Source organism: Diadema antillarum, unplaced genomic scaffold (assembly GCF_040938485.1).
Source record: "Diadema antillarum isolate AM-2024a unplaced genomic scaffold, OU_Dant_1.0 scf00000001, whole genome shotgun sequence".
NCBI lineage: Eukaryota > Metazoa > Echinodermata > Echinoidea > Diadematoida > Diadematidae > Diadema > Diadema antillarum.
The window spans coordinates 4,239,357-4,258,689 of record NW_027270890.1 but is presented as its reverse complement, the minus strand read 5'-3'; the positions used below and the strand labels follow the sequence as shown (position 1 = coordinate 4,258,689).

The following is a 19,333-nucleotide window of genomic DNA, read 5'->3' as shown; positions in this document are numbered from 1 at the left end:
TATGCTTGGGGAGTGTGCCATTGCCATTAAAACATTGACACAATTTCATATTAAATTTCTATGGTGGACTTTCTCTCTGGGCAATTTTAAGACCAAGTTTTGTACCCCTTCAGAATCAGATCTCGGCCGCTAATGACGCGATCGCTACAATTTTTTTTTTCCTGAACATAGAGCCGGATAGCAACTACAAGATCATACGGTTATGCAGTAGTAGAAAAATAAAAAGAATATCGTATTCTAATTTCAGTGAAATACATAATTTATACAAATTTCAACGTGCATGAGATCATATTTCCGCCTGTAACTCCATTTAAAAGGCTGAAGGATTGCTAATTTTTGCATTAGAATTCCTCAAGATTCATTAAACAATTTTCTAGCCAAAAAAAAAGGAAAAATAGCACGACCAGAAATGATTTCTTTTGTTGTTTGTTTTGTTGATTTCTTTGGTATTTTGTTGCTCTTCGAACTTTTGTATTTCATCTTTTTTCAATCTCTTTATCCAAGATTTTTTGCAAACGTTGATTAAAAGCTTATCTACATTGGATGAATTATGCAATGACTAAAAGTTGAAATAATCTAATCGATGTTCATTTAACAAGAAAACACAATTTGTATTGAATTTGCCCATAATATCACAAATTTGAGCTGTTTTCGTAATGACATGCATGTATAAAACATTATAACTTCATAACGGTGTACCCCGGACGTCACAATTTTTTATTTGGTCTCATGAGAATCATGCAATGGAGACTTCAAAGTAAAAAGTCGATGTGGCGCCGCAAAATCTTTGTGCGTTATACGGAATCAGCAAATAAAATGTCGGGAGGGGGTCAATTTGACCCCCCCCCCCCCCCCCCCCCAGTTAAGTAAGATAGGGGTAATAGTAATACAGAAAGTGACACATGATGATGTATGCATGGTTTTATACACTGAAACAAGTTGAAACCTAGAAATTGCCGATCACGTTGTAAACCATGCAGTCAGTGGCGTATCTGGGGGGGGGGGGGGGGGCAAGGGGGGCACGTGCCCCGGGCGCCACTCCTTGGGGGCGCCAAAAACGAAAAAAAAAAACCGAAAAAAAAAACGAAAAAAAAAAACGAAGAAGAAGAAGAAAAAAGAAAAAATCGGGAAGAAAAGGAAGAAGAAGAAGAACGGAAGAAGAAGAAGAAGAAGAAGAAGAGAAAACCCTCGCCCGGACGGGGGGGGGGGGGAGGGGGGGGGGCAGAAAACCAAATCAAACAAGATGAAAACAAAACATGATGATGATGCGGACAAAATGACAATGTATATTGAGTTCACACATGTCATTTTATATTTAGCAGGCAAAATGTTACACGGAGCAGCGGCTGCAATTTTTTTTTTTTTCGTTCTGAAGCGATCGCCGATTGGATCAAAAGAGGGGCGCCAACGGTTTCGAACATGGGGGGGGGGGGGGCGTGAAAAAATATCAAACAAGATAAGAACAAAACGTAATGATGACGCGCAAAAATTTCGGCTCACTCGCTCGTACTAATTTAGAGTATTTTTCAAGTCCTCTGTTTGTTGGTATAAATCGTTATCTATACAAGGCCGTCACTATATCATGATTATAATTGTAAGATTTAATAAGCAAAAAATGACAAGAATTCCATGTTTTGTAAGCTGAAATACAAAAATTTTTCGGCTCGCTCGCTGCGCTCACTCGCCCAAATTTATCACAAAAATAAAAGAGAAGAAGATGAGAACAAGACGTGATGATGACGCGGAAATAAACAAATTTCGCCTCACTCACGCGTAGTAATTTAGAGTATTTTTCAAGACCTCAGTTTGTTGGTATAAATCAATAGGGTTATCTATTAGGCCGTCACTATATCTTGATTAGAATTGTAAGATTTAATAAGCAAAAAATGACAAGAATTCCATGATTTGTAAGCTGCGCTCGCTCGCCCAAAATTTGTCACAAAAAAAAGAGATAAGAACAAAACGTGATGATGACGCGGAAATATACAAATTTCGGCTCACTCGCGCGTACTAAGTTGGAGTATTTTAGTTTGTTGGTATAAATCGTTATCTATAAAGCCGTCACTAATCGTTATCTATAAGGCCGTCACTATATAATAATTATCTTGATTAGAATTGTCAGATTTAGTAAGCAAAAAATGACAAGAATTCCATGTTTTGTAAGCTGAAATACAACCATTTTTGGCTGGCTCGCTACGCTCGCTCGCCCAAATTTTTCACACTTCATTACATTTAAATCACCCTCAAAAGACCCCTTTTAAGCTTGAAAAAGCATATATTATGAAAAAGCATGAAGTCCCTACTGGGATGGGGTTGGGGGTTTAATACTTTTTCAGAAATTAGGGGCGTAGATTTCCGCGCTTGCCCCGGGCGCCGTTTTCCCTATACGCCACTGTATGCAGTCATGGTTATCATGCATCGCGTATAGGCCTATACGATGCAATAGAACGATGTAATCGCTGCCGACAATCACCACCGAGGCATCCTCTGTCCATATTTTTGTTTCTCTCTTTCTGAAAATAAACAATGTAATATAGTATTGAGCATGAGATCAAGCACAAATTTCCCCTACTTGATAGATGATGACTAATGTGTCGAATCAATGAGATTTAAAAAGGTCCATGAATTCTGTTTCAAATTCATGTAAGATTTTCTTCCTTGCATCATCATGAGCATCAAAATATTCAAAAGCTCATTTCTTGCTTTGTGGCGTGGATAAGCTGTCAACAAAAGAACGATGTCTTTTTTTCCTTAATATGTATAATTTAAAGTAAATGAATCAAAAAGAGTATATATAACATAATGTTGGAGATCCCAAACAGTTCTTAAATAGATATACGAAATAGCAGACTGGTGATATAGACTTACAAAAGTACCGGTAATGTCAAAATAACACTAACAATACAAATTTACAAACAAACCAAAAATCAAACAAACGAAACACTCATTTGTACAGGTCAATTTGCGAATTTAAGACTTGGCGAAAACTGTGAATTTATACCCGGCAGCCGGAACAATAAGAAAGAGCATGTGTCTGGGGGAAAGTCAGAAGGAAAATAGGAAAGAAACCGATTGAAAGTTTAAAACATGGGGAAGTTTTAAGTCACACGTCTGAAGGATTAGACGTAAAATGACTGAAAATGTACGTTAGGAGTACAAGCTAAATGACAATACCAAACATGGATTTACGTTAATGAGGTTTCCATGGCCGGCGCCACGTCTTCATGAGTGTGTGTGTGTGTGGGGGGGGGGGGGGGGGTGGGGGGGGGGTGGTGGAGACTTCCGGGTTTCACAAAGGCCTAACCGCGCTGAAAGGTTTCATTTTCTATTTTTTTTTTTGGTGTCACTTCCGGGGTTAAAAAAAGTGTGGGGAGGGGGCAAGTTGTGACATCCTATGCATTCCTATATACGGATGCAAAAAAAATAAAAAAGAAATGAAAAAAAAAAGGTGGGGGGGGGGGGCGAGGGGCATCAAAGGAAGATATCTTAGTCATAGTGAACATGTGTGGGGATAAGACTTGGCAAAAACTTTGAATTTATAAACGGCAGGGAACAATAAAGCGATTGAAAAGCGTTCAGCGCTAAAAAAACATTGTGATAAGTGCTTTATGAATTATATATATTATCATTATTGGAACATGTTCCTTCGGTAATGTATATGCAACACAAAACAGCAACAACAAACTGAAATTTGTTATCAATGGATGAACAACAACCCATGGGCGTCACCAGGGGGGGGGGGGGGGGGGGGGTGCGTTGGGTGGCGAACGCACCCCCCTTCAGATCAAAAAATAAAAAATAAAAAATCAGTCAGCGAGCGACCTCAACGCCGGACTCAAAATAATTATTCTTTCTATTTTTTTTTTAATATTTTGCACCAGGGACACACACACACACTCACACAAACGCACACACACAAAAAAAATCGTCGGCAAAAACAATTCGCACCCCTGTTTCTGCAGCACTGATTTATACATATCTATTAGTATTCTACAGTGTTTACTATTTATCGGCCGTACTGTACATCCGTACGATACGGAGCACTTATACACGTTTGCATGTACGTGTGCTACTTACAAGTATGTAGGGTCCCCTTGTACGTTACTTCTGACCAATCCATATTGCCAGCCAAGAGCGAGCCTTAGCCTCATTAAAAATATCTAGTTTTTGCCCCCCCCCATAATTAATAATTCTCGAAATGAGAAGATTTTCTTGCTTTTGAAAGAAAACAAACATGTTGCCCCCCAAAAAATATTGGAAGGCAAGCGCACCATTTGCCCCACCCCCACATAATCATAATTCCCGCGATGAAAAGATTTTCTTGCTTTTTTGTTAGAATTCGAGAAATCCGTCCAAATTATTTCACCCAAAAGCAGTGGCGTAACCACGGGGGGGGGGGGGGGGGGGGAGTGTGCGCCACCCCCCCTCCCAATCCGCTGGTAAAAAAAAAAAAAAAAAAAGATTTACCGAAATAGTAGTTCAAGTGTTAGTAAACTGCTTTTGTATGAAAGGGGTGATCCAAAAATAAGATATTTTTCTATGATTTCTTTTAACCATAATTAGATAGGTATATAGTGTGAAACATTGTTCAAAAAGCCCGGACCCGACAATAAGGTTGTGATTCCTGGTTGGCATTCTGCATATAAGCAGGATGTGCGCAGTGACTCAGTCCATCCGAACGAAGAGTCGCTACAATGTTGCGCAATGTGATGTAGAATGTACACCTTTGTACCTTATGCTTCGTTATATCAAAGCTAGATCATTGATTTTGCAGTGTTGCTTTACATACTAGTCTATATAAAATGTCTTGCATTGCCAATAAAAAGACTTTTCCATACACACACACAAACAAACACGCACAATTAGTTTAGGGGATGCTCTAAAGTGCAGATTTTGGACATCCTTTCCCGCTTGGTCACTTCGACGCCACCTCGCTGGATATATACCTCCCCCAGTTATGAACATAAACCCACACCCTTGACTACCAGTGGCGGATCCAAGGGGAGGGGCGCACCGGGCGTCCCCCCTCCCCCCTTATTTTCCAAAGCGAAAAAAAAATAATAAATAGCTGCAAACGGCAGTTTTGGGACAGTAAAATGTCAAAATTTTCAAGCTCGCTCGCTCCTCTCGCTCGCATTTAGTCGCAATGCCATTCTCCTGAAGTTGCTGCCAGTAATTGCCGGCAGTTTGCGCCTGTGCGCCTCCCCCCCTTAATTTCCAAAGCGAAAAAATATAGCTACAAACGGCAGTTTTGGGACTGTAAAATGTCAAAATTTTCAAGCTCGCTCGCTCCATTCGCTCGCATTTAATCTTTATGCCATTCTTCTGATGTTGCTGCCAGTAATTGCCTGCATTTGCGCCCGGTGCCCCTCCCCTTAATTTCCAAAGCGAAAAAATATGGCTAAGAACGGCAGTTTTTGGACTGTACAATGTAAAATTTTCAAGCTCGCTCGTTCCGCTTGCTCGAATGTAATCATTATGCTCTCCTGATATTGCTGGCAGTATTTGCCAGCAGTTGCGCCCGATGCGCCCCCTTAAATTCTAAAGCGAAGAAATATAGCTGTACAAACGGCAGTTTGTTTGTTTTTTACTGTAAAATGTCAAAATTTTCAAGCTCGCTCGCTCGCTCGCCCGCATTTAATTGTTATGCCATTCACCTGATGTTGCTGCCAGTAATTGCCAGCAGTTGCGCCCGGTGCGCCCCCCCCCCCCTTAATTTCCAAAGCAAAAAAATATGGCTACAAATGGCAGTTTTTGGACTGTAAAATGTCAAATTTTTCAAGCTCGCTCGCTCGTTCGCTCGCATTTAATTGTTATGCAATTCTCCTGATGTTGCTGCCAGTAATTAATGGCAGTTGCGCCGTTGCGCCCCCACCCCTCTTTATTTCCAAAGCGAAAAAATATGGCTCCAAATGGCAGTTTTTGACTGTAAAATGTCAAAATTTTCAAGCTCGCTCTCTTCGCTCGCTCGCATTTAATTGCTATGCCATTCACCTGATGTTGCTGCCAGTAATTGCCAGCAGTTGCGCCCGGTGTTCCCCCCTTAATTTCCAAAGCATATAAATATGGCTACAAACGGCAGTTTTTGGACTGTGAAATGTCAAAATTTTCAAGCTCGCTCGCTCGCTCGCTCGCATTTCATTGTTATGCAATTTGATGTTGCTACCAGTAATTATCGGCAGTTGCGCCCGTTGCGCCCCCACCCCTCCTTTATTTCCAAAGCGAAAAGTATGGCTCCAAATGGCAGTTTTTGGACTGTAAAATGTCAAATTTTTCAAGCTCGCTCTCTCGCTCGCTCGCATTTAATTATTATGCCATTCTCCTGATGTTGCTGCCAGTAACTGCCAGCAGTTGCGCCCGCTGGCGCCCCCTTAATTTACAAAGCAATGAAATGTGGCTACAAACGGCAGTTTTTGGACTGTAAAATGTCAAAATTTTCAAGCTCGCTCGCTCCCTCGCTCGCATGTAGTCGTGATGCCATTCTCCTGATATCGCTGCCAGTAATTTGTCGTTTCACACGTCATTCCATAATCCATTTATAGGGGGTACAACCCCTCCGGCACTTCCGCACCCTCCCCCCACCCTTGCTCGCTCCCTCGCATACTAACCCCCCCGCCCGAAGATGAAATCCTAGCTACGCCGGTGCCCTTTCCCCGCTTGGTTTCCCTCAAAACACAGTAAAAGTCTAGGGATTGAGAGCTTCCTATATTCCAAATGTCTGTCCAAAAAATTTCGTAAACATTTAGTGTCAAAACGCACCCCCCTTGAAAAAAAGCTGGTGACGCCCCTGCAACCAGATAAAAAAGGTCAAGAATCACGACGTACAAATTATGACCCTATCATTGAAATAGTCGTACAGTAATATATTTCTAAATTTCATTGAATGAATCGCTAAAATCATGGAAAGTTCAATTGTCACTTCATCACAGTTTTCCTTTATATTTCCCGTCACGCTTGAAGTGCAGCTTGTAAAACTCAAGTTTCAAACTGATTGTGATAATGGAAAACAAGCAAAGCAATTAACAGACTGATAAAACTTGAAAAGCAAGGTGCAATAAAAAGATGTATTTAAATGTCTTTCTCCTCTTGACCTTCCCAATATCATGAGAAAAACAGAAGAAGAAAAAAGAAAAAAGGAAAACATTAATTTCCCTTGCCACCCCGAGTATACTCGCCATTCGTATGGCAGCTGGCTTCTGGATCACGAACTCCGAGGCTGTATGATGCCCAGTGGGCGTGGTCATATAAATTATTATAATCTTAACTAAAACGAACCACACACAAAATTACATGTTTTAGTGATCATGTATGCAAATAAATGACCTCATGGTCTGTAATTCTACTCCTGCTGAACATTGTTCTGTAAATTTACTGAATGCTAAAAGGCAAAGCTCATGATATTAAAAGAGCTGGAGGTTGTATTTTCTTGATGTTCTCCGCTCAGTCTCAACGAAAGTGGGAAGGCTGAGGGGAAGACAAGCGAAACTAGCAGCATCGCTCGTAATAAAGTACCTGTACGTGTGTATTGCGTATCTCTCGCTCGCTGGTTTTGTGGCCTAGCCTACCTAGGCATGCATGGCCAGCTAGCTAGTTACACACTTCAGTAAACGCATGCGCTGTAAACTCACAGTACTAAACAACCCAGAACATGGCGAAGGATGGGAGCAAAGTCATCACATTTAGCTCAGTTTTACTGGCTCTAAATTTCATGATCGGGCCAGTGAAGCTAAGCCAAGCAAAGGTATGTTCATCTAGATTTACTTGATTTCATCTGAATTGTAGCAGCTCGTATTAAGTGTGAAAGAACATTGTTAAAAAGTTGTCTCGTACTGTACAAGTTGTGAGCTGTAGCCTGTAGGTGTAGCTATACCCTCGTCAAGCTCGGAACCCATCAGCTCATAAGCTACGATACGGTAATTCATGCACTTGTTGATACGTGTACTTCGATGGATGGCGCGGCAGGCGCAGGCTCTTGCCGTATAAGATGCACTACAGTATCGTGTAGCTCCGTTGTCGACGTTGACTGAGCAGCGGAGTTGTTTTGACGGGGTTAGCCATATCCGCTGGCCTAGTGAAGTGTGAAGCCAGTGTAGGCCTACGTTGAATCGTTTGCATACCTCTGACTTTGTTACTAACGATAGTCATGGAAAGGCTGAATTTTGAATTTGAAGACAAGGGATGCCAATGGCAATAACCAGGAAGTTACTCTAACAACATCAACAACACTAACACTACACTCCAGTAAAAACACTAACGGTTAGATCTACAACAGACCTTTCATTACTGAACTTTGTATGTGTGTGTCTGTCTGTGTGTGCATGTGACATGAAAATGATTCAGTCAGTTTTATCTGTGGTAAAGAAGAATGTTGGTCGAAGGGTGAATAAAAATGAAAGTGCAGAAATTAAATAAGCAAACAAATACAGCAGAGTCAGAGAGAGAAAGAGAGAGAGAGAGAGCTACTGACTACTGTAGTCAGAGTGGAATAGTGCTCATTTATGGGATCAGTTGAGTTAATGGCGGTTTGGGGGGGGGGGATATTATGATATTCCGTATCAGATGTGATGTGATGTGATGTGATATGAGTGTGAGAAATTGTCCAATGCAGGCCTACCGTACCAACAAGTCTTCCACCAGCAACGCGAGTCTCGCTCCCCAGCAACCCATCTCATACTCACTTCTACTTCTACTTCTATGGTGCTTCTCATCAAAGCCTGTTCAGCAACTGGACTCGCCCACCCTGCAATCATTTTCTCATGCCTCCCAGGAAAAAAAGCAAAAACAAAACAACAATTGTGGCAGTTTTAGGTGCTAATACATCAATAATAATATAATCATTGGATGGATAATTTGGCTATGATACCAAGGCTTGCCCAACATGCACTGTATCTTACAACTATTCTTTCTAAATAAATAATCCAAAGAGGTCTCTAAAAATTCTGCTTAGTCATGTCAGTCATACATCCATTTCTAATCTAGACTCATTCACCCTTGACCAAGATACGGGCAAAAAAAAAAAAAAAAAATGCTCAAAATATCATGATGTCTTGTAGACCATCTTCCATAACAAATCTAGATTTATATTATGCAAGTAAAAAGTGTCCACCAAATTACACAATTTTGAATTCCAAAATGAACAGCTCAAAACAGGGGATGGGCACATCTGCACCCCCCCCCCCCCCCCCCCCCCTCTTTCCGGTTGTTTCGCTGAATTGCAGTTTCTCACCCTCACTCTCAGCCAGTTTGGAAACTTGCCATCTCTGCAAATGACAGTTTGGTGTCTTAGGTCTCGGAATCTAGGCACGAGTGAAAATTCATAAGCCGCTGCACTGAACTGCCCCCAAAGTGCACACAATAAGTTATAGGATCTTGTCGCGAGTAAGATAATACATCATCACACTATCTATTTAAAGGCATATTGTTTAAAAATGGTGGCAATCCCGCCTGTTTAGGACAAGTTCCGAGTATACTCGGGCAGGTGTCTATGGGAAATGCATAGTAAAAGCAAAATTAGTCTCTCCTCAATGGGTTAAGTAATTTTAGAAGTGTTTGAAGCGCCACAAGGTACAGCCAAGATTTGACTGCATGGTAGATTCAAAAATGAAATGTCTGTCCATAATGATCACAGTTCCACTAATAAAACCAGGCACATCATATCTTCACACTATGGAAAACTTGTGAGATAATTGACTTGGTCATGTGACTGTACATTTAGAACGAGTATTGCTACAAAAAAAAAAAGAAGTCTGCTACGACTGCTACTGTTACACAAGATTTTGGTGTTTGTTGTTTGTTTGGGGTTTTTTTTTTTGACAGAAATCAAAGTTTTACAATGATGATCAACTAGTTATTAATAGTTAGCGCAGAAGTCTATGGAAAATGTGTGCTGTAGCAAAATCAGCCTGTTCTCAATGGGTTAATAATATTGAATGTATTATCCAAGCAATAGCTGACAGTAGTGATGGTAACGAGTACATAATTATAGTAGGAGCAATAGCAGAATTACAATAGTTGTAGAAGTAGTGAGTAGTTTGTCATGGTAGTTATTAAGCATTAGAGGTTACTGTAAGAAATAGAATTTGTTGGGACATTGCAAGCATAACAGAGAGAGAAAGAATGAAGGATATGAGGGAACAGGTATTTTTGAATATTTTGTCACACCTACTGAAAAAGAGTTAGTTACACAGCAAGTGCATTTTATGTGATGCCACTCACTTCATAGCAAATATGTCTGCCATATGTACAAATTGTATGTGGATGTTAGTAACAAATGGAGTGACAATTGGTATGAAATAACATCAATATAAATTTTCTTAGTCATGATCATGTATGATACTGATTCAGATTTAGTGAGGTTTTTTTTTTTTTTGTCTTTTTTATTTGTCATGACATCATGCATTGCTTGTGTATGTTGTAAGATTGCGTGTGATTGCCCCCATATAATGTACTGAGATGAACGAAAGGATGATGCAAGTTAATTAGACCCGAGTGTCGCTAACACGAAGTGCTTCAAATGACTGGGTTATTGTTTACCTTGTCAATAACATCTGGCGTAGTGTGATTGATTTTGTGTGTGTGTGAAGACGGCATACTGTGATTTCTGGCAAACATCAGCCTAGGCCAGATGGCTGTAGACCACATGTTGCCCAGCCAAGCTTCCCACAGTAGCTTACACACGTCTCTCTATTGCCCTGTTTGTCTTCTGCTGTGTCTATACTCTGAGTCTGTAAACTCTTCTCACCATAGATCAAATCTGTCTGTCTGTATTTTTGTTTTTCACCAAACACTGTCTCTAGAAGAACTGGGCTGTTATCAATTATCAGCACCATTTTTGTCTGTCTCAAAACCTCATTGAATTGTTTTATTATTTGAAATATGAAATCATAATAATTTCAAGGTAGCATAACATGATGATGCAACCATGTGTTTTCATATTTGCTGGATAAGTGTTTTGGAACACCTGTACCTCAAAAATTTACTGTGTTCTAAATTTGGATGACATTGGTACTGTACTTTGGATGATTATAATTTCATGAATTCATTGTTATTGCATTAATAGTAAACATGATCCATGTGATTTTTTTGCACAATTATTATTATTATTATTTTTGGAGGGGGATGGTGGAGAGTTGATAGTTGACAATGCCTAATAGTAGGATATCGATCCTTTAAAACCAGTATTCTTAGAAAGTGAGATATTCCACAGAACACTTTCATATCTTCTCTGTCACCAATATCCAGTCAGTCTACAGTGTCATCATACTTGTGTCTCACTGAGGGAAAGCGACATTTGATTTACACTATACAGTGCAATATTGTCCTATCTTATTATTGTACCAGGTATGCGTAGAACATAAACCTATTAATCTACATGGAAATATAATATAGGAGGAAGTGAAAGTGGATAGATCAGTTCAGAGAGGCATCAACCATTTAAAGAGAGAGGGGTGGTCAGCATATGTAGGTGAGTGTACATTGTAGCATTGTTAATTACAGAATGATGTGAATCTGTCCAGACTGATAATTGTGCGGTTTTATTCTTTCACAGTATTTGCAATTAAGATGAAAAAAAAAGAAAGAAAGAGCAAAACAATGCAGATGAATACTCAGATAGTTTTGCCTTTTGACTATTGGACTATAAAAGATCATTGTGTATCTTACGTACCAAATGTGCATTTAGCAAGAATACCCTTTCTTGTGTGATGGTCAGTTTTATCCTTCTTCAGTGGGGATGTGGGTTTGCACAGATACCAGTCAAGTGAAATTCATGGGAAAGGAATCTGCATGTGTTCTGTTGTAGGACAGGTGTCTTGGTTTGACTGAGGTTGGTATCATTTGGTCTTTCTATACAGGTGATTGACATTCACAACACAAAACACACCCAAAGAGACCCAGCAGACTCCTACAAACACCTCCACCACCACCACCACCACCACCAGACTGCCCCGCCCACACACCGTGTGCACCAGCTCCCTTCTCCCCATCATCCTATCGCTTCTCAGCATGAAACACTGTCTGTCGTCGTGGGAACAGACAGAAGACTTCAGCAACGTTTTATTCAAGTGCAATCAACCCCCTCCATCTATCCCCCAGACAACCTCTTGCAGCTGGAATATGATTGTGTACCAGGAGAAGTAGCAGGACTAGAAGTCCACGTCTGGACTACGGACAATCGTCGCTATAGAGCATTCAGGCATTACTGGACTTGTAGTGGTCACTCACGCCACTCTAGAAAAGTCTTTCAAAGATTAAAATTACCAGATGGAATCGTTTATCAACCTGATTTTATGAACCAGGGGGTCAGTCTTGCTACCCGAGCTGTAATTTCAGTTTGGATTCTTCCCTCCAATGTGTTTCATTCACGGAAGAAAGGTTACTATGGTTTCGCCAAAGCCAAGGCGCAGTACAACATCAAGGTCTTACCACCTTACTCCAGACCACGTAAAACTCACGCCAGCTTCGGATGTCTGACCTGGTACGCTGAGATGATGGTGAAACACAGCAGAGTCTGGAATGGAATACTACAATGTCCTTATGAAAAAGGTTTGAAATACCAGGGAATAATTTTCCTGGTATCGCATCGCAATTTGCTATGCACTTTTACACCACTGCTACACAAACTATCTTTTGTGTAGCAGTTTTCTTCATAGAAATGTACAGGATACCATGTGAAATATTGTTCATCAGCTGAAATTGCTAATCAAATTTGAGTTGGAAAATTATTCCCTGAATACCTACCAAATAAGAAAAATTTTACAAGTATTTCATGCTTGATTGAAGTACAAGTGTGCATAATATGAGATAAATGTAACATGATTCACACATAAATCAGTCAGTGCTGTGCAGTTTAATGCCTTGGATTGTAAAATTAGGTCTTCACGCCACTCCTGTCTACCAGTCAATATTACAATTGTATGTTTGACGATCAATTTTGATGCCACTTACTGAGAACAAGTTTTTAGGTTGCTTAAAATCAGAGGCTATCTGGCATTTTGACCATGATCTCCCAACTGTGTCAAAAGTTTACAGGTATTCATGCTGTTTTCTTATCAGTTGATTGTAAATTTATAAGTTTAGGTAAAAATTATTGACTTTTGATCTTGCTAAACAAAACTTATTCATTGATGGTTATTTTACAGGAAGTAAAAAAAGTATCTCTTTATATGTTAACCATTCAGTTCTAACCTTTCTTCCTCAAACAGAGGTTGTTGACCTCATGACCTTTCCGATGGCATTTCCCAGTGTGCATCACGGGCTGTCAAGAGACCTGCCTCCATTCAGACAGAAAGGCTTGAGACAGCGGGCTGAAGCAAATATCAACCAGCCTAGGTATGTGTGCATTGCTATCCTGGGTCCCTTTCTATGTATGCTACTGCACGTAATATACCCTGCCCAGTTCAGTGGACTCCTCTTGATTGTAAAAACCAATTCCTCGTCAGCTTTAACTTCCTTATCAACTTGTATGGCTGTGTTTTATTTTTAATGTTACATCAAACCCAATGTCATCAGTGTCTACCTAATCGATAATCTGTAATCTTATGACAGCAAGTGTAATACATATGTCTGACAAAGAGATGAATTATGTACAGTGTATAATGTACAAAGTCTAATTTGTAGCAAAACAAGAGATATCTTTTTATCCAGAATATAATGAATATGATATGAAAAAAGGAAGTTAAATCCAGTCTTTGATGAAATTAATTAAAAGAGGCATATCAACCCATTAGTTTCCACTGTTAGTCTTTCATTTTTTTCCTTCATCAAAAAGGGTTTAATCGATACGCAAAAAAAATTTGTGCAAAGTAGGTAGCAAACCAGAAATACAATTGTACCAGCAAAGTGATTTTATTTGATTTTATTTGATTTCTGCATTTTTCACAAAATATATACAATGTAACAAACAATTTTCCAATACTAATTACATTATATCCAACACAAAATGAATATAGATATAATCACATATAATGTATCAATAATGAAATATTGTTTTGATGAATCGTAACTCTACAAAAACAGCTGAAAAATTATTGATTATTCAATCGAATTAATGCATACAAAATGCAGGAGACCGTCATCTTAAGCTAAAGCTTGAGTTTGATGGTGGCCTCTGGAAAAGCATATGGCTTGTACTTCTTTACAAATCATTTAATTCATATTGAATTGTATAACCGAGTAGGGTAGCAACAAAATGCATCAGTGCAACGGTGAGTTAGGGTGCCAATCAAATGTAAGATGTGAAAACCATAAACATTGATGTGGGCTTATTAATTTTCTTTCCTCAACCCACAGATTCACTTTCTCAGCAGTGTTGTATGTGTTGGAGTACTGCAAGCATTATCTCTGTGGTATATTCCACCGTAAGACTCATTACACAAACAGATACACGACACCTCTCATCTTTATGAACAAGGAAGGTGAGTCTGGGGTCCTTGTCTCCTAGCAGTATCTCTGTGTGAGTGTGATAGATGGAGAGAGAGGGGGGGGGGGGGGGGGGAGAGAGAGAGAGAGAGAGGGGAAGATAAACAATCATTATGGAAGTGAGAGAATGTGCAAATATTTTTTTCCTGACACAATCATAAAAATGGTAAATGTTCTACTGAGCATGGTTAAAGTAATTGTTTCTTCTTTATTTCTTCTTCTTCTTTTTCTTCTTCTCCTCCTCCTTATCATTATCATCATTATCATCATCCTCGTCCTCTGTCTTTTCCTTCTCATTATTATTATCCTCAATACCATAATCATTGCTACTGTAACTACTTAGATAGGAGATCCAGAATGCTGAAAAAATATCACTATCACACCCAATAAAAGATATGTTTACCTTTGACATAGAAAGAACAAGAACCAACTCCAATCTAGAAACCAGACTTTTATTGGCAGTATAGTATAACTGATGAATGCCTTTCTGGAGTCGGCATTTGGTGATTTGTTTGTTTAATAAAACTAATGCATGTCATTCCTTTTTGTCACACTTTGCTTGTTAAGGTTGACTTTTGTTAAAATGTCGTTTGTTTCCTGCTCATGATCTGTTTACACATTTTGTGACAATGTAGAGTGATTGATTATGATTTGTTTTCACAGGGAAAACATTTCTTCAAATTGAGCAGGAGAATGGTCAGTACAGCAGTATGATAAACTCATTCAAGGTACCGCTGAAGCAGTGGATACAGCTGGTCTACACACAGGATGGCAGAAAGGTAGCTCAGCAAATTGGCAACCCCTCCCCCCAGTCTGTTCAGCTAAATGTTAGCAGTGTTTATTTATCGTGATCAGTAATGACTTTTTATGCATTGGTACATTTAGTATGATTTCCATTTTAGTGAAATTAATCTAGAATCATGGAAAACTGTCATCAAACTTTCAAGGAAAAATGGTGACAAATCAAATGAAACAATTTCAAATGACATTTATCACTTTGGTTACCAGTGATAACATTTTTTTTTGCCCTTGAATGGATGTAAACTTCAGAATGGCTCATAACAATTTCATATGATACGTGGACCCCTTGCTTGATTAACTTACTCCGATATGATCTTGGCTACTCCTGAGTATACTAGCTTGAAAGGATGATCGTAGATTTAGGCTTGTCAAGTTATTTGATGTCAAATTGTAGGACATCTCAGTTTAGATGCAGTGCTCTGAGGTAAATGGAAAATACAGTTGGAGGAAGTCAACAATGTTGCTTTTATTTCAGTGGTCACTGAGTTTCATCACCCAAGAAAAGAGCGAGACAACCATGGTGGGTGAGAGTTCCTATCAGGCCAACGTTCACTACAACGAGACAGACGCCCTCTATCATCTGGGTGGGAGCAGTGCCGTGGCTTCATTCAGTGGCTACATGTTAGAGGCCAAGCTATGGAGGGGCAGGGCTCTTGATCTGGATAAGGTGATGGGAAAACAGATGAATGAATGAATGAATGAATGAATGAAAGAATGAATGAATGAATGAATGAATGAATGAATGAATGAATGAATGAATGAATGAATGAATTAGCAAAACAAAACAATTGGATGAATAAATGAATGATTGAATGAATAATTGAATGAATTAATGAGTGAATGAATGAATTAACACACCAAAACTGGAGGAATGAATGAATGAATGAATTGATTAATGAATTAAGGGCTGAATTAATAAATAAACAAGCCAAAATATTCAGATGAATGAATGAATGAATGAATGAATGAATGAATGAATGAATGAATGAATGAATGAATGAATGAATGAATGAGTGGTTGAGTGAGTGAATAAATGAATGAATGAATTAATAAACCAAACTAATTGGACGAATATATTAATGAATAAATGAAAAACATACAAAAACGTAATTGGATGAATGTATGGCTGAATGCATGAAAGAAGGAATTATGGAATTACTTTAGGGCTGTTTCCTTGATTTTGTAGAGTTTTGTTGTGTTACCATGGCTAATCAGCCACATAAAATGGCCTTATAGACATTTGCTTTGGAGTGATTTCCATACTTTCTTTGACTTTGTTGTGTTGCCAGGGTATAGTGTCTTGTCAGAATCAGATGTATCAGTATTTGTAATCATTATTTGAGTTTGACATTAATTAGACATTAATTTCACTTTTGATTTACACTGATTTGACACTGATATGACATTGATTTCTGTCATTGATTTATCACTGATTTGACATTTATTTGTGTAGGTGCCATCACCACAGTTCTTAGAGCTGAACCATACGAAGGGGATCACAGATTATTACCATCAGTGTGACAATCTTCATTTAGACGTGGCCAGAGTCTTTGCTGCCTTCAGACTGAAACACAAAGACAAGAAGAAGCGCAGTGAGTTTCATTCTTTTTCTTTTTTCATTTCATTTCTTACCAATAGAATTGAAAAGAGCATCAGCCATGATGAAAGAAAGTCATTAATTGATTTTCTTCTCTCTTCTTTTTTTTTTTTTGATGCCTCCGCCACGAAATGTCGCCGGAGGCATTATGTTTTCGGGTTGTCCGTCCATCCGTCCGTCCGTCCATAATCAATTTTGTGGACAGCGTATCTAAAAAACTGTGAGAGGTATCCTAATGAAACTTGGCATGTATATGTACATAGATATGAGTGGGCGAAGCTGTGCCTATCAACTTTTGGGGGCACATGCTCAAAGTCAAAGGTCAAAAGGTCAAGGTCAAATGTTCAAAATTTCACTATTTCCTCTATATCTGTGCAATGCCTGGAGGTATTTTCGTGAAACTTTGTGTATACATGAACTACCAAACAAAGATTCCCCAGAGAGAGATTTGGGTCATGAGGTCAAGGGTCAAAGGTCAAGTGGAAATGTTAAAATTTCACTTTTTATGCCTCCACCAACGAAGTGGCCGGAGGCATTATGTTTTCGGGTCGTCCGTACGTCCGTCCATACGTCCGTCCCGTTTTGTTTTTGTCGATATCTCAAGAACCGTGTGGTGGCTTTACATCAAACTCGGTATGAGGGTTTATCCTGGGGGGATAATACTTTGTTTGTATTTTAGGGTCAGGGGGTCAAAGGTCAAAGGTCACAGGTTATTTTGTGAAAAAAAAGGTTGAAAATTCATGTTTTTCTCCATATCTCGCAAATGGTTCAAGGTATCTTCATGGAACTTAGTATATATGCTTGTTCCAATGGGCAGTGATTATCTAGGAAAGTTGGGGGTCATGGTTCAAAGGTCAGGGGTCAAAGGTCAAGGTCAACTCCTCAAAATATCACTACTTTCCTTATATTTATGCAATGCCTGGAGGGTTTTTTTAAAAACTTGATGTATGCATGTATTACCCGATATATATTCTGTGGGAAGTTTCTTGCCAAAAGGTCAAAGGTCAAAAGATCAAAGGTCAAATGAAAGTGTTGAATTTTTTCCTCCATATCTCAAAAGTAACTCAAGGTATCATCATGAAACTTACATATTCATGCATGTTCAACCTAACAGTGATTCTCTTTAGAACTGTGAGGTCAAAGGTCAAAGGCCAGGTTAGATAATGCTATTTTCCCATTTGATACTGAAATTATACTTTTTCTCAATACCTTGAAAATTACGGTGTACTCAATGCATAAACTTATAAAAGGGTCAAAAGTCAAGTAAAAATCATTAGTTCCCCAAATACCTGCACTCTGACATTTTAATCATTCATCCAATTGAACCTAGTTCTAGGAAAGTGAACATTCAGCACATTTGTGGCAAACCTGTCATTTTAATATTTTGCCAATTGTGTGAAACTGTCATCACACATTGTCAAGACATTGTACTATAGACCTATTAGGAGAACCATGCATTATGGCGGAGGCATATCAGTCGCCGTAGCGATATATCTAGTTTCTCCATATCTCACAAATCAAGGTATCTTCATGGAACTTAGTGTATATGCATGTACTGACTGGCAGTGATCATGTTGGGAATTTAGGGGTCATGGGTCAAAGGTCAGGGGGTGAAATGTCAAGGTCAACTCATCAAAATGTCATTATTTCTCTCTTATCTATGCAATGCCTGCAGGATTTTTTCTTGAAACTTAGTGTATGCATATATTACCCAATACAGATTCTCTTGGAAGTTTCTTGCCTAAAGGTCAAAGGTCAAGTGAAAGTGCTAGATTGCACTTCTTCTTTAACCCATATCAGGCTGGGGGGGGGGGCGGAATCCGCTCCCCCCCACGTTTCGCGCAATATCTTCGCAGCGCGATAAGCTCCCGCCGCGATGTTTCATGACTTTTTCTTTCAAGTATTGCGCAACTTTTGAGACCAATATTGTTGCGCCTGCGCGTACCGTTTTGACGCGACGCCCGTTCGAAAAAAATTTGTCAACCGCAAAATTGCTCCAAAACGTGATTTTGTGTACAAATCCAATGCAAATTGTGTTTTTTCAATTAATTCACATAAGAATTAATATCTTGACCTAGAATGGACAAAATTAATTTATTTTAGCATAATAAAGCTTCGAGAAATGTCTGTGACAAATTTTGGCCAAAAAACAAACAAAAACAAAAGATCAAAAAACAAGGAAATACATAAGAAATTCAAAAAACAATCAAATACATCAGAAATTAATTTCGATACAGATTTTTTTTTAACCTATGTCTCAGGAGAATGATACAAGAAACATTTTTAAAAAGAAATTAGCTTAATTAGAGCAATAATAAGTGATTTAGAGCCCAAAACTGATTTTATGCATAAATTACAATAATTAATTAATATAGAATATAAGAAAAATTTTTCGGAGAAAGCAACCATACATTTTGATAGTATACATGTACGTCATGGGCGTCACGTGTGCCGATTTTCGGCGCGATCACGTGTTCCATAGGCGAGATCTGAAGGGGGGGGGGGCGGAATCCCCCC

The 19,333-nt window shown here is 39.0% G+C and overlaps 1 protein-coding gene across 1 annotated transcript in view; it reads left to right on the top strand.

Moving 5' to 3' along the window:
- Nucleotides 1-7,617: 7,617 nt before the first annotated feature.
- LOC139723279 (protein sel-1 homolog 3-like) overlaps nt 7,618-19,333 on the top strand; it is a 29,782-nt gene continuing 18,066 nt past the window's right edge. The window contains exons 1-7 of the mRNA XM_071634572.1: nt 7,618-7,741; nt 11,853-12,543; nt 13,203-13,329; nt 14,290-14,414; nt 15,082-15,197; nt 15,695-15,886; nt 16,673-16,811. Of these exons, the coding sequence (XP_071490673.1) occupies nt 7,649-7,741; nt 11,853-12,543; nt 13,203-13,329; nt 14,290-14,414; nt 15,082-15,197; nt 15,695-15,886; nt 16,673-16,811 (1,483 nt within the window). The 5' untranslated portion in view covers nt 7,618-7,648. The remainder of the gene's footprint in view (nt 7,742-11,852; nt 12,544-13,202; nt 13,330-14,289; nt 14,415-15,081; nt 15,198-15,694; nt 15,887-16,672; nt 16,812-19,333) is intronic.